This window comes from Hippocampus guttulatus, chromosome 8, assembly GCF_054856545.1.
Source record: "Hippocampus guttulatus isolate MCC_2025c chromosome 8, RoL_Hgut_1.0, whole genome shotgun sequence".
NCBI lineage: Eukaryota > Metazoa > Chordata > Actinopteri > Syngnathiformes > Syngnathidae > Hippocampus > Hippocampus guttulatus.
The window spans coordinates 11,355,021-11,369,399 of record NC_141268.1 but is presented as its reverse complement, the minus strand read 5'-3'; the positions used below and the strand labels follow the sequence as shown (position 1 = coordinate 11,369,399).

General features: G+C 41.7%; 2 protein-coding genes across 6 annotated transcripts in view; both read right to left on the bottom strand.

The window, feature by feature from the left end:
• kcnab2a (potassium voltage-gated channel subfamily A regulatory beta subunit 2a) overlaps nt 1-4,066 on the bottom strand; it is a 73,618-nt gene extending 69,552 nt beyond the window's left edge. For all 4 annotated transcript variants that reach the window (XM_086116873.1, XM_086116877.1, XM_086116878.1 and 1 more), the window contains exon 1: nt 2,890-4,066. The gene's annotated coding sequence lies outside the window, so the exon portion shown is untranslated. The remainder of the gene's footprint in view (nt 1-2,889) is intronic.
• Nucleotides 4,067-4,205: 139 nt separating this feature from the next.
• On the bottom strand, nt 4,206-11,774 carry park7 (parkinson protein 7). 2 transcript variants are annotated; one of them, XR_015101544.1, is made up of 7 exons: nt 11,589-11,774; nt 11,013-11,114; nt 10,871-10,930; nt 9,356-9,425; nt 7,270-7,356; nt 5,397-5,620; nt 4,206-5,318 (listed from the first exon to the last, which is right to left on the bottom strand). XR_015101544.1 is itself a non-coding variant. In XM_086116880.1 (6 exons), the coding sequence occupies exons 1-6, from the start codon at nt 11,676-11,678 to the stop codon at nt 5,460-5,462; spliced, it is 570 nt and encodes a 189-aa protein (XP_085973006.1). In that variant the 5' UTR covers nt 11,679-11,774; the 3' UTR covers nt 4,206-5,459. The 2 variants fall into 2 exon arrangements, 1 of the variants encoding a protein (XP_085973006.1); XM_086116880.1 differs by having other exon boundaries at nt 4,206-5,620.
• Nucleotides 11,775-14,379: the final 2,605 nt, after the last annotated feature.

Sequence of the window (14,379 nt, the reverse complement as noted above, 5' to 3'; positions counted from 1 at the left end):
CCCTACTTGCAATTGTGAATGTGCCTATTATGAACTTTTAGTTTTACAGGACGGTCGCGAGAAAACTGAAAGGTCACAATGGGCACAATTCATTGCTAAATACTCAAATCCTATTTATGTACCAAATCTGTAGGCCTTGACGCAATTGAGGTAAAAACTGAGGGCACTAATTGGCTGGAACCAATCTCAAATAGTTTGTCATCTAAGCAAGTGAAACAATGTCCGCCACTAACAAGCCATAAATAAAAGCAGTTGTGAAATACCCTCAAAACGTCCGCTGGGTGACAGGCCACGTGGTTTGAGATGATGCATTGTCTTGAGTGATGAGTGCATGACCCTTTTGCGAGAACGACAAGGCGCTAAAATGTCAGTAACCAATTTGCGGCGGATGACAATAAAAATGTTGACGTTTGATGAAATCCCATTTGCTTGCGAACTGCCAATTGCCTTTTGAAATGCGTCCGCTAAATGGAGCGAGCCCCGGCTTCCTCGTGTGCGGGCCTACGAAAGTAGGTGATCTCATCAGGAAACGCCAAGTGCTGTTCTAATTGCATCATTAGCTAAAGCCATGACTCAGTCACTGCGACTTTTACACACCCCCCACCACCACCGTGCACGCCCCATCAAGAAATAGGGAGTCAAGCCTCCAAGCTCTTCCCTGCACGGCTGCTCAAGCAGAATAATTCTAACATGTTGTGTGCAACAAATATCCAACTGAAAACTAGTATTCTATTTTTTGTCGATATGGGGCACAGCTCCCTCATAGGGCACACAGCTGGGCCTGCTGTGTTGAAGGCCATTGTCGCTGTCTACCGACAAGCATTTTGTACCTAATTCGATGACGTCAGTCAACACTATCTGACTATGGCAATATCCTACTTCACTAGTTTTGCTGAAGACACAAGCAGATCAATGAAATAAGGCCTTCATCACGGCAGTCTGTCATAATTGCTATTTTTCACCACTCAAAATACATTTACACAGCAACAACAGCACAAATCTCAGTTGTTTATTTTATCTCTGCAGTCAATTTCACCGTCAAACGAGCACATCCGTGGCATTTAAACAACTGCTTCAAACAAAGCGTGTGACGGAAAAGTGGTTAGGACTGCACGACTGTCCGTGTTTTATGTTATGTGTTGTGTTTATTTATTTTACTTAATGTTAACTGTTTTGTCAAGCGCTTTGTTACAGCTGCCGCTGTTGTGAAAGCGCTATATAAATCAGCATGTATTGTATTGTATTGTATTTACCCATGCAAGAAAAATAATGAACTAGCCATTCCTGTAATGATCATATTAACAGATCTGGTGGAAATTCAGGCATACTATTTTTAACTTATCTGTTCAAATGTAATTTACAATTGCCGTTCGATATCCCTTCCGAGCAATTTACCTTATGTACAATAAGATCTGAGCAAATACAGTTCAATGCCTCAGTGAAACTCTCCTCAGAGTGACGAAGGTGGTGTCCAGCAACTCAACCCGCAAGAGAAAAATTGCATTTCCTGTGAGTGATGTTTAAAAAAGAAACAAAAAAAAAAAAATTCTGTCTTATTCCTGCTTGCTATGTGCACAGTAAGAGAAGATGGTGGCACTGCAATGCTAACAGAAGCAGTTTATTTGAGACAAGGCCGCATCGCATGCTCATCATTTGGAAAGTCATTGACTAGATAAAGGTACATATTTGAAATTAAAAACATTTTTCCCCATCACAGTCAACATTTGAAAAATAATATATACCGTAACTGCGACCTCAGCACTGTACTCCTCTACAGTATATATGGCACAAATATTTGTTAGATCAAGCAAAGACCAGAGTGAGTAATGATGGACCAATGAGGGCAGACTTCTTTGGAGACTCATCACCATGCAGTGATGCATCCTATGTTCAAGGAGGCCCAGCAGACCAGATGCCAGAGCTTTCAATGGAAGAGCCTGAAGTCACCAACGATGAAGCAAGCAAGACAGTCAAAAGTTCAAAGTCAGAGTCATGTTGCAGGTATTCTTCGCTGCAGGGGCATCGTCCACTGTGTCAAGACATTATCTAGAAATGTAATTTGGTTTGTCAAAACTTACCTTGTAACCGTTAAGGCTTGCCATATGGCCGACATCAAGATGGCCGACAATGGAACTGCGGAGGATCCAATATAAGGAGACTTCCAGGTTAGAGCACTGGTAAAATCCATTAGACTACTAGGGGAAAAGTGTACTTTGGATTTAAAATGTCTTTTACCAGTCCTGGAACTTCTTTGCCACACCATGAACCACCATTCGTCATGAGCAGGCAACCCCCAGTTTTATTGAACACTGGAGATTTTCTGCAATGATGCTTTGGTGCGCAACGTGGACTGCGCGTTGTCCCGTTGTCAAGGTGACGTTTGAACCGATCACCTGGCCTCTCTGCAGTCCGGTGAACGGACACCTCCCGGAGCTGAAGTCTCCGCGTCAGCTCGCATCTGCACGACAACTCTCCCCGGGGTAATACACGGCGAACGGGGAGGGGGCATCACGTCGTGAGTGCCTTTAGTTTCACGGACGTGGACGCCACCTCGGGCTTCCCGTTTACGCTCCGTCTGCCCACATCTGATCTGAGCAGAGGATGTCAAACCATGACGATGGGGCTGCTTGAAACCACACGGTACGATAATCACGGAACGGTGGAACAAAAATGGTTCACTGACCAACAGTGGTTGTTTTAATGGCTTCAACACGCGTGTTATTTGTTTACAGTTGCCCAACAGTGCCACGACTGTTTCGCCTGCCGTGATTAACGCGACGTAAATTCAAGCGTATAACCCACACGGTGTTAAAACGGAGCAAAACCATACAGCACATACAGAACGTGAATACGCCCAACGCACAGAAGCAAATAGTTAAATGTGTTTACCTTTGGCGAAATTGCTCCCTTTATGTCTTTCTGCTCCCGGTGAGGAGGAGCGTCTGGTTTGCGTCGCTCTCTTGACACAACTACACGCGTTGTGAAGAGCCCCGCCCCATTAAGGCTGCGGGCGAGCAGTCATTGGCCGTTAGGAGAACAACTGCAGCCGCAGCGAGGCTCACCATTGGGCAGGCTACACGTCAGTCTATTCGGATTCCACTTCCCGCGTTTCTCAGTGGCGCCCCACAATACGTTGCATTCTGCAGCCTATATTTAGGCGTCGACAGCCAGTGTGCCAATGCAGGCTATTCACAACTCAAGACGCGGTGACCTCCATTGTGTGGAGGGCAATAGCTTTAAGGTTGCTCAACAAAACGTGAAGAAATAAGTGGGCGACTGTTTTGAAAACCTGACCATTTTTTCGTATTTTTGTTTTCAAGAAAAACAAGTGATCAAAGGGGGAAGTCAACCCAAAACATTTCTTCACAATATGTTCTATGCGCCATGACTAGTCTAAACATGGTATTCTGATTGGTATTCGTTTGTGGAATATGAGTTAAGCAGCAATATCCATCCGTTTTTAGCCCTCTCAGGGGGTGCCCATTTTACCACTTTTCACAATAAACATATTCTTGCAAAGAAAATGTATGGGTCGACTTCCCCCGTTTCATCCGGGTCAACGGTCCAGTTTTCATTAGAAAAATAGATTAGATGATTTACCTTCGGTCGACCCATGGTCAGAGCAATTGGTTTGATGATGTAATTTCTGCTCTGAGTCAGGCTCACTTCTTTTCTCTTCCTCTAGACAGCTATAAAGGTTTTAGTGACGTGGTTGCGTGGTTGTCGCTGCTGATAAGGAGGGTTTTGTATCGACCAACCAGGACAGGATTTGAAGGAGGACCACTTCCCCAGCCGTGTTTCATATGATCAAAACACTTAACTGCTTGAAGTGTGTTTAATTGAATTAGGTGTGCAATTTCACATGATCAATGTTGTCAACATATTAGCATCCACCCCAGCCTAGTCATCCTTCTATTGGTCCTTCCATCTGTGTTCACTTGTCACCCCCCCCCCCCAAATTAGTTTACAGGGAGATTTTCCTTGCAATTAGTCTTGGGATGTTGTGAAATGATAGGAGATATAAAATATGGGCGTGTAATGTTTAATTTAAAATTGATTGTATATGAATGTTTTGGGGTGGCACTCCGGCCAGTCTCACAGTGCAGAGGTGCGCAGTTCGAATTCTGGCTGCGGCCTTCCTGTATGAAGTTTGTTCTGTGCAATGATTAGGCATATTATAGTTTACAATGAAAGGGCAATCAAGGTTGGTTTCAAGGAGGAGCACTCTTCTCTCACGGACTTTATTATTAAATCCGGACATTTTTTTCCCCTTAGGGGCCATTTCAGTTTTTATGAAGTCCTCCGACAGCTGTACTAAACTGATTTAGAAAATGCTGAAATGATCAGAAGCAACTACTAGCTTCTTAAACAATTTCTCTACAGTATGGTCATAGAGTAATCCTCCATGATTCACAAATGCTGTAATTGACATCCCCCTTGAAATCTGTTATTAAATTGACCAAAAGCTATGATACTAAAACAGTGTAACATGATTTCAAACTTCTCTTACATTGCCCTTAAAAAAAATAAAAGGTTTACAGATTTGATTTTGAAAGCATGACTCAGAAGAGCGCATGTACATGAATGCAATTCAAAAACTCTCTGTAATTTACAGGAACAACCCAGGCTAAGATCCTCCCCAAATAGAAGGCTCGTTTCTCGGAAATATGTATTACTTTAAAATATTTCCAAGAGATTGATTAAGTTTTAAGCAGCGCTTTGGTGGCATCTTGTGGCATTTATGGGTGAGTCAGAAAGCATACGAAAGTGCAAATACAGTGCTGGGATAAGATGAAAAAGGTGAATAGCGAATTTTCATATAGTGCACCATGACTGGGCGAAGGATGACTGCACAAGAGTCTTCAGACCGGAACGAAAGAGAACCACCAATGCAAAAAAATTGCCTTTACAAATATACAGTATCTATTCATTTCTTGCAGTTGTAGTTTGCAGTGTGTGTAGAACTGCACTGCATCAAACTAAGAGTGGTCTCTCATCTCTCTGTTACCTAAATTAGCTGCGGGGGGATGGGGTTTCAAGTGCAACCACAAAACGAAAAAAAAAATCAATTAAAAAATTGTCATATAAAGACCTCTGATTCAAATTGGGCATTTGTCTATCTTTTAACTGATGATGTATTTTATTTGCTTGACTTCAATGCAGGCAGCATGAATTAAGATCTCACTAAGTGTTGCCGTGAATGTGAGTGTGAATGGTTACGATATGTACCATATGATATGTCTGACTGTAAGCCAGTCCAGGTTGTAGTCTGCCTTTCGTCTGATGTTAGCATGGACAGACTCCAGCTCCCCGTGACCCTGAACAGGTTAAGCAGTATAGAAAATGGCTAGAAGAAAGCAGCTGCAAAAGTCAAAATTTTATGACAGCGCTTGTACCAGATTGCGCGGGCGTGCCTAGAAGTTGTGGTCTGTGAGTGGAGGTGAAGCGTCTGTCTACAGTCACTCTTTCATAATGAGCGGAGCCTTGACTTGAGCGGCAACCTCAGCCCCTAGAAGCTCCTCTACGATAGCCAGGGCAAATTCAAAACTGGTTCCGGGCCCACGACTGGTGATGTAATGGCCGTCCTTCTGCACTCGAGCCTCGGAATATTTATAGTGATCTAAAAACAGACAAAAGGGAAATACTTAGGATGAGGATGAAGGGAAGGGAGAAACTCGTGCAACAGGCGGAGACCACCACACTGAAAGGATGGGGACAGGCCAATGCAACTGACCTAGTTTCTTACTCGTGTGTTCTGTTAAAATTCAGCAACTGCTTTCATCTCCGAGCGATTCACAGTGTCTAGCTGTATGACAGTGCCACCTGCTGTTTTTTTAAAGATCATTATCCATTACTTTGCTGCATTGAGGATCGCTTTGTGAAAGTACGGGAAATAGCAAAGTTGGGAACTTTACATGGGAACTGCCAGCTATTTATGGGTATTCATGTGAATAAACTAGAGGTTTACACAACTCAAGTTTGGCTCTTATTTACCACCAGCTAATCACTGGAAGGGTTGATAGTGAATGAGTATCGATCACTTGAGAAAAAAACAAAAACAATTTCTCCTCAATAAAAACAACCTGATTTTCATGCAAGTGCCCATTGATAAGTAATTTGCAATTCTAGATGTTTCTCTTCTTCAATGAAATAACTGATCGTTCAATTGAACTAAAATAAATATATATACAGTATATATATATATATATATATATATATATATATACTGGTGTGTGTATGTATATATATATATATACACACACACACACACACACATACTGTATATATATATATATATATATATATATATAAAGTTTCAAATAAATCTGTTGAAATTTCATGCTTTTTTTGCATGATGTCTTTTAATACAAAAAATATGTTATTATTATGCATACTAATCCCAAATTCCCCAGATTAATTTTGCTGGGAACTCTTGGGAATTTCATCAGATTTTCCACCCTGAATTGGCCTATCTTTTGCTCCACATCGCATTCACGCTGTCCATGGAATATTTGATGAAGCCCAGGGCAAAGACAGACTATCTCCAGCGACCCCCCACATAAATTGAGTGCAAGACTCCTGTTTTGTAGAATACCGCAACGAAGCTCCACATCAATTACCACCAAGGGCAGACGAAGCGGTATCTAGTATAACCAATCAATACAGATACAGTACAGTTTGTATAATCTCTGATTACCTTGTTCCACAGCAGGGCATTTACTTACCGGTATCTTGAACAGCAATTGACATTCTATTAGCCAAACTAGTACTTAGTTGCAATTCTATTTGCGCCAAGCTTGTAATCATAACGGTGACTCAACAACTGCTGTGTGCACGATTGAGCAGGTTTGCCAATATCACTTATAACCATATCTGAGAAGACATGGTTACAAATAATAAAAACGCCCTCAGTCTGGACCCTGCATATTTTATGCTTCACAGTCTGAACTCGACTACAGGACTCCGTTTTCTTGCTGCCTGTCCTCTCTGATAAAATAGATACATGTTCGCTTAATTGAACACTCTACATTGTCCCAAGGTGTGATTATGAGCGGAAAAAGTGGCCTTAGTACATTTTTGTAGGTGCTGTCATTGTTGTTGTCAGGTCATGGCACCTTGCTAATCGATTTGCCCCTTCGATGGTATAATGACATTTTCCCTTTTTCCAGTTTTGTGGAGTAGGGCGTGACTTCCTGCAGCAAAATATGAACATCACGAGCTGCTCTTTTTCTTAGCATTTGGAATTAGGGTTGTTGATTTTGACCTCACCTCCAGCCATCATTTTGTCTTTCATGGCCGGATGTGTGGTCACAGTGCTGCCATAGCCGATGCCATGAGCCAAAAGAGCTGTGGGACCTGCGGTGGGAGCGGAAGAGAAGCTGTTAGGATTCATTAATGTTCTGTTACATAAAATGACTCATCAGCCATTTGTGTTATGTGCATCGCTCCAGTGCTTCATCCTAATGCCATTTGGATACAAGCTTTGCAGGCAAGGCAAACCGCATAGAAGCAGAGAGTACTGATTGCCAAAGTCAAATACAGTCTAACCTCCAAATCAAAAACAATCCAATCCGTGACACTGACTGACTTCCAAAACGCTTCCAATTTCAAAACAATATTACCCACAAGAAATACTGTAGGCAATCTGTTCCAGGCTCGTGAAGCCTTTTCACTCATTCAATGCCAGTCATTTGCACTGATCAGAACCCGAGAATGCCAGCCATTTTAGAGCATTTTGACCGATTTTTCAAAACCCACAGATAGTGTTCTATGATTATTTTTACATTAAATCCACCAAATGAAATAAGACTCTTCCTTCACGGGAAAAAGTTTGATTCTACCTTTTTCCATTCTCCAGTCATCAGCAATAGGACATCGGTAAGTTTTAAGAAATTTAGCCACTTTACACAATGTACCACAATGAGATAGTTATATATATATATATATATATATACACATTGTGTGTGTGTGTGTGTGTGTGTGTGTGTGTGTGTGTGTGTGTGTGTGTGTGTGTGTGCATATATGAAAAAGGGGGCGAGGCGGTGGCAGAAGACAGTGAATGCTGCTGCATTACCTTCGGCAAAGGCCAAGCACTGCAGTGAGCTCATCGAAAAACTGTTAATAAATAGAAAGTTATTGATTATGCCCCTTGGCGGCCATCCCATGCAGTCTAATTATTACACTTTCTCCTGGCAGGACTGCTGACTGCAAACAAATCTTGTTACGGCTAATCCTACCACCCAAAAGGACGGAAGGCAGACAGAGATAAGTGCTTACCATTAGATTGATCGCACACATATGCAATTTATTTTTTATTTTTTTTGCATGCAAACATCAACGGTCACCCACAGTTAAAAAAAAAAAAAAAGAAAAAGAAAAGGAAAAAGAGTATTTTCAGTCAGGAACACATTCTGGCAAGGGACCTTCTTACTGGCAGCTTCATTATACGGTCAGTTCCTGTGAGTGTTACGGCTATTTTCTAGGACATTCTTCAATCTACTTTGCCATATTGGTCGCTGGAGTCCCTAGTCATAATGTCCTTTGAGTGTCCTCTTTCTCTCAACACGAGTCAAGTAAAGGTCTTTGTATTTAAGGAAGCCATTACAGGAGCATTTAAAAGGCTGAATTCACACTGACAGTCCAAGTGCCCGATCCTGCCTAAATACGAAACTGTACTAGCCAAAGCCACATTATGCACAGTGCGTAATTGAAACTTGTTCACCCGCTAATCACTCTTAAGGTTTTTTTTAATACTTTAGAATGTTTTATTTAATTACTTATTAATTATCCAAATATTTATATTATTTTAAGACTTTTGAAAGGTAGATTTAGCCATAAAGTGCCATTTACAAGCAAAATGAAGATCATAGTTTTCACAAAACGTAACATTTTTCAACTCATTCGCTGCCGTGGATGTTCATATTTGTCAACTGGAATCAAATAATTTCCTGCCAGAGACGAACATATTTGTAAAGTACATTTTTCAACGTTTTTGTTATGAAATTGGGTTTGAATTTTAGTTTTGTACTCCTGCAATGACTAATGGATCCGTCTTGATTGAGGTGTTGCGTCACTTTGGATTTGAGATGAACACAGTTACTGAGCATGATTTGCAAATCATTCTCTTCCGTTTTTATTTAGGTTTAACACAACACCCCAATTTCATTGGAATTGGTTTTGCAGTCCAACCCTTGAACATAGCCTACAATGATAGACTATTTGATTTAATCCATCAGTTATGCAGCTAATTTGGTCATCAAACCAGCGAATTTCGTAAGGACTTTTAACATCGCAACAAACTGGCGGGGCCATGTTAGTACCAGCGAACTGTTCGTCTGTTTATTGTTGACTGCACCTGCACAGATGGCCGCAATGAGGCCTTTCCTACCATCTTGGTCCTTCAGCACCTCGCTCACGACAGGAGACTGCAAGAGAAAGAGAGAGAATGAGACAGTGAAGGAAGCAGATGCACAGTGAATCACAGGCAGAACACGCTGTGCTGTGACTTCGACATTTGTTAATTTGCATATTTGCATTTTTTGTAGGGTGAACCTACAGTATGCTGACTTATTCTTTGAAAATCACTGCTTTTGAGCTGCTGTGAATTGGGAATTTCTCCATTGCGAGACTAATAAAAGTTTTCTTACCTTATCTTATTACTTTGGCACCAGCTGGTGGATCCTTGATGTTGTTGTTAGGTTTAAATTCACTGATAATGTTTTTTTTTTTATTTGGTCTGCATAAGGTCTTGCATTTTTTCAGCCGGGAAAAGTAAAAGTAAAAGTATGCCTTGGCTTCTCTTCTAATGCAGTTTCCTGTTGTCTACTCTAAAATTACAATTGCCTGTTTTCCTGAACATTTTTTTTATCGTGTGCTGGTTTGCTACCTAATACTATTAATGAGCCTTATGTGAAAGTGTTTGTGTGAAATAAAGTAACTAGATACAATCATGTAACATGGGTTTGCGATTGTGTACAGGCCGGATGCATTGAGTTTGTTGTTTATGATCCTATCCAGTTCAAGTGTTTTTCATCTATAGGCAATGATGCAAGAATGTTTTAATGAGGGTATTCATTGTTCACTGTATTTGTGCGATGGAGTGTACTCATGTACATGTTGTCTGAATATGCTAGACCAGGGATAGGCAACTTAAATGATGGAGTGGGCCATAATTTTTCCATCAGCACATTGAGGGTGAGTTGTTGCAAAAAGGTTCTACAAAATAAATACATGACCTCCCAAAACCTCCCATATACTGTACATGATCCACAACAAAAGGTGTTTGCCCCCCCAATTATTTTATTTTGTTGTTGCTGTGTTTGTAAATTTCATTAGTCACTGGCTGGCGGTATTTTTTGCACAATGCACATTTTCAGCTTGCAATACTTGTTGGTGCTTGTTACAGCTGCAGCTGTTGTGAAAGTGCGATGTAAATTAAAATGTATTGTAATGTACTGTACTTCTTACCCAAGAGTTTGTGAACTCCTCAACACCCGTTTTTATTTACCGGTAGTTTTTTATTTGATATTGATGCCGCTTCTTTTGGGAAAACCCCCCCCCCAAAAAACACAGACATCAAAAAGCCACCTTAAAAAGTTCACGCAGAATTGATCCTTCGATGCTCACTCAGCTAAAAGTCTGGCGAGATTTGCTGACCTTTCATATGATGTGAGGCAAGTTTTGGGCAACTTTATGAATGGAGCGCAATTTTCAAATAGAGGTTCCATTGTTGACAAAGAGCGGAATATTTCTCATTGATTTTATCAGAATCTCTTTTGGAGCCACAGATTTCAAAAGTCAGATTTTACTAGATGTTCTCAAGATATTGCAAAAGTCACTGAATATGAATTGTGTTCTGCGGATTTCTCACCTGCGCCAGGTTTTGCGCACCTGGCATTCCCCCGGGAAGAAGCACCACATCAAAGGGGCCCTGAGATAGACATCACACAAGAACTCAACAGGGGTTCAAAGTCTTTACATAGTTTAACTTCTAGGAAATCGCTCAGTCCAACCGTTGTTCTTGCATCATCCAAGCTTGCATCGGGACAGATCATGACATTTCTGCTGCACTGCACCGGCTCTTTACCCGTCAGCCCTGCCACCGTCACTGTAATCTGTAATGGTATTGTGCAAACATCATCAATTGGCATCATACTGCCCTCACTTCACGTCTTTAATATTACATTATTCAGCGCACATGAAGTTTCTGCCAATGACACTACAGTATGGGGTCATGGCATTGTTACAGTACATAGCATACAGTGGCTTCGTGGCAGTGTTACTGTAATGGTAACGGATTTATTTTGACAGTCGTAAAAGGACTCCAGCGTGTCGTTCACCTTTGATATTTTCAGTTTTCCGTCGTACTAATAGTACAGGATTATAACAAGTGCTCGACACTATAAACTGTCACTTGCACATAAAATATACGCTTTGCAGAGATACACGCGACAAAACGTTTCAATCGGTGCACTGTATGCTTAGTTGTGACAAGTGGAGTCACTGTATAACTGCAAGAACTTCCAGAATGCGAGCGTTAGCTTGCTAACCGCTAAAAATCAAAGTATCCCAAGGACAAAGTTACAAACCCCGGCTCTTCGCATGATGTCCACCGGGATAACTGTCTCCATCTCCTCCGCACCCTTGGACAGGATAACCAAGGCTCTCTTTCCGGCCATGACTGAGTTTCGAGCTCGACAGGTGCAACAAAAAATGACGCGAGAGAAGGAAGCTAATATCAGTGAGCAGTCAAGTTGGACTGGGTTGCCAGTTTATGCCACTCTATCCTCCGACTGCGGCGGCGATGTGACCTTTGTTAACTTCTTCCCAATGTGAATTAAGTCAATTCGGAACCAAGTGCATCTCGTTTTACTTCCAAATTGTACACAAAAAAATATCGTAAAAACGGACATGTTGTCTTGTTGTCATTTAAGCAAATTCTTCTATTCGACTGTTTAATCTTCGTTGGGATACGAGATGAGCGTGCATTCATTTTGTGTGCTCGGTTAAAATAAAGTTTGCTTTGTAAATCTGGTTATAAAAAAGACTACTAATGAGTTAAAAATCTAAAGTCATAAATATGCGAGCAGACGTAACAGTAATGTGATCATGTTGAGTCAGACGTGATTGCGATACACACTTTATTTCGATAGATGGCGGCAGTACTCAATGATTTGTGTGGGGATGCTCCGTGAGTAAGCCTTCAATGCATTAAAAAAAATCATTCATGGCGTCACGGTGAGTGACTGGTTAGCACGTCGGTCTCACAGTGCAGATGTGTAGGGTTCGATTCCGGCTATGACCTTACAGTGTGGAGTTTGCATGCTCTCCCAGTGCCTTTGTGGGTTTTCTCTGGGTACTCCGGTTTTCTCCCACATTCCCAAAACATGCATGGCAGGTTAATGGTGCACTCTAAATTGTCCCTCTGTGAGTGTGCACAGTTGTTTGTTTATGTGTGCCCTGCGATTGGCTGGCAACCCGTTCAGGGTGTATCCCGCCTATTGCCTGAAGACAGCTGGGATAGACTCCATCACACCCACGACCCTTGTGAGGATTAGCGGTTTAGAAAATTGGTGGATTGATGAAAAATCAATAATGACCAGTGACCACCAGGCAGTGGCGTGTGGTTATTGGTTAACGTTCATGGCTGGTGAGACATTAAAATGTGTGTCAGTTTTACAAATATGGTTTTTAAAATAATCGATAATAATAGATAATAATGAAGTAGCAGACCGGGATGGTGGTCCTCTTGGAAGAAGGGGGCCTGGAGGATGTGTTCCAATTACACTCTTCATCCTCCCTTCTAAAGTTGATTCAGGGCTTCTGGAGAGGAGGCTCCATCAAGAAATTGAATCTCAGATTCAGGAGCCGCAACGTGGTTTTTGTCCTGGCCATGGAACAGTGGCCCAGCTCTACGTCCTCAGCAGCATTCTGGATGTGCATGTGTGTTTGTTCAGTTCTGGCGGGTGGTGTGTCATGGGATCCCGGCCCCTCTGATATGGGTTGTCCTGTCCCTGTATGACCAGTGTCAGTGTTTGATCCAGATTACTGGACGAAAAATCGGATTTGTTTCTCGTGAGAGTTGGATTCTACCAGGGCTGCCCTTTATTACTGATTCTGTTCATTATTTTTATGGACAGAATGTTTAGGTTCAGTTGAGGCATTTAGAGGGCCCCGGTTTGGTGACTTCACAAGTATGTCTCATGTTTCAAATAATTTGGATCTGTGGGTGTCACTGATTCAAAATCCTCACCTCTTGCTGGAAAGTGTAAAGCGGGTGGTATGAAAATCAGTATCTCCAATTCTTAGGCCATGGTCCAAGGTTGGATAGCCTCAATTGCCCTCAGGTCAGAAATTAGATCTTGCCCTAAATTGAAAAGTTTAAGTATTTTGGTGTTGTCCTTGAGTGAAGGAAGAATGGAGTGAGAGATTGACATGCATATCCTTCCACCGTGAAGGGATCCTAGTTCAATTCATTAAGCAGCAGAAGAATGTGGGCAAAAACAAAACTGCTTCATCACGCGTGGACAGCGCTTGAGATGATGTATCAATAGACCATCCACTGTCAACTTCCCACAACGAGTGGGTCCTTGAGCAAGACACAAATACCCCGAACTGCTACCCGGGTACTTTAGTAGCCCCTCGCTCCAGTGTGTGCCACGAATGGTGTGTGTTTGCTAGGTTCACAACTCTGATGAGTCAAAAGCAGAGACCAAATGTTGTGTACACACATATATTCATAACAATTAATATAATATATAATAGATTCATCGTTTTCATCGTGTTTGCCTAAATCTGTTAATTGTTGTGGGCTGTTTCCTGTAAAGTGCCGATGTGTACTTAAAAGGAAATGTTTGCGGTCCAGTGCTGCCGCTTGTGTTCATGGAAGGTACGTAAACAAACAAGAAGCAAAGAAATACAATGCTTTTATAATTGAATATTGTGTGGTGGATTACTTGAGGAATATAGTCCATGTATTACATCAACCCTTTCAGTCATTTGTATTCCCCTCGTGTTGCCTTATATCACCAGCAGATTTCATTTTAAATCACTTCCAGGAACTCGGCGGTAATGAAAGGCTGATTTTTTTTCCCAGAATTGGCCGATGATGGTGAAGAGAGGGGTCACTGCCATGCGTGATGTCGACATTTGTGCCCACCACCAGCTCAGCTACCCATGCGGTCTCGGAACATGCTGATTTCACACTCGTGTTGTGTAAAGCTTGTTTTTCTGCATCTGTGTTTTTTCTGTGAGGAGAGGTCACCCAAGATACAAAAAGAGATGGGGCCTTTTTTGTTTGTCATTCTGAAAATATCCTGCTGTCTTCATACATAGTGTATGGATAGATTTATAAAAACATATCCAGGCAGGATGGTAAAA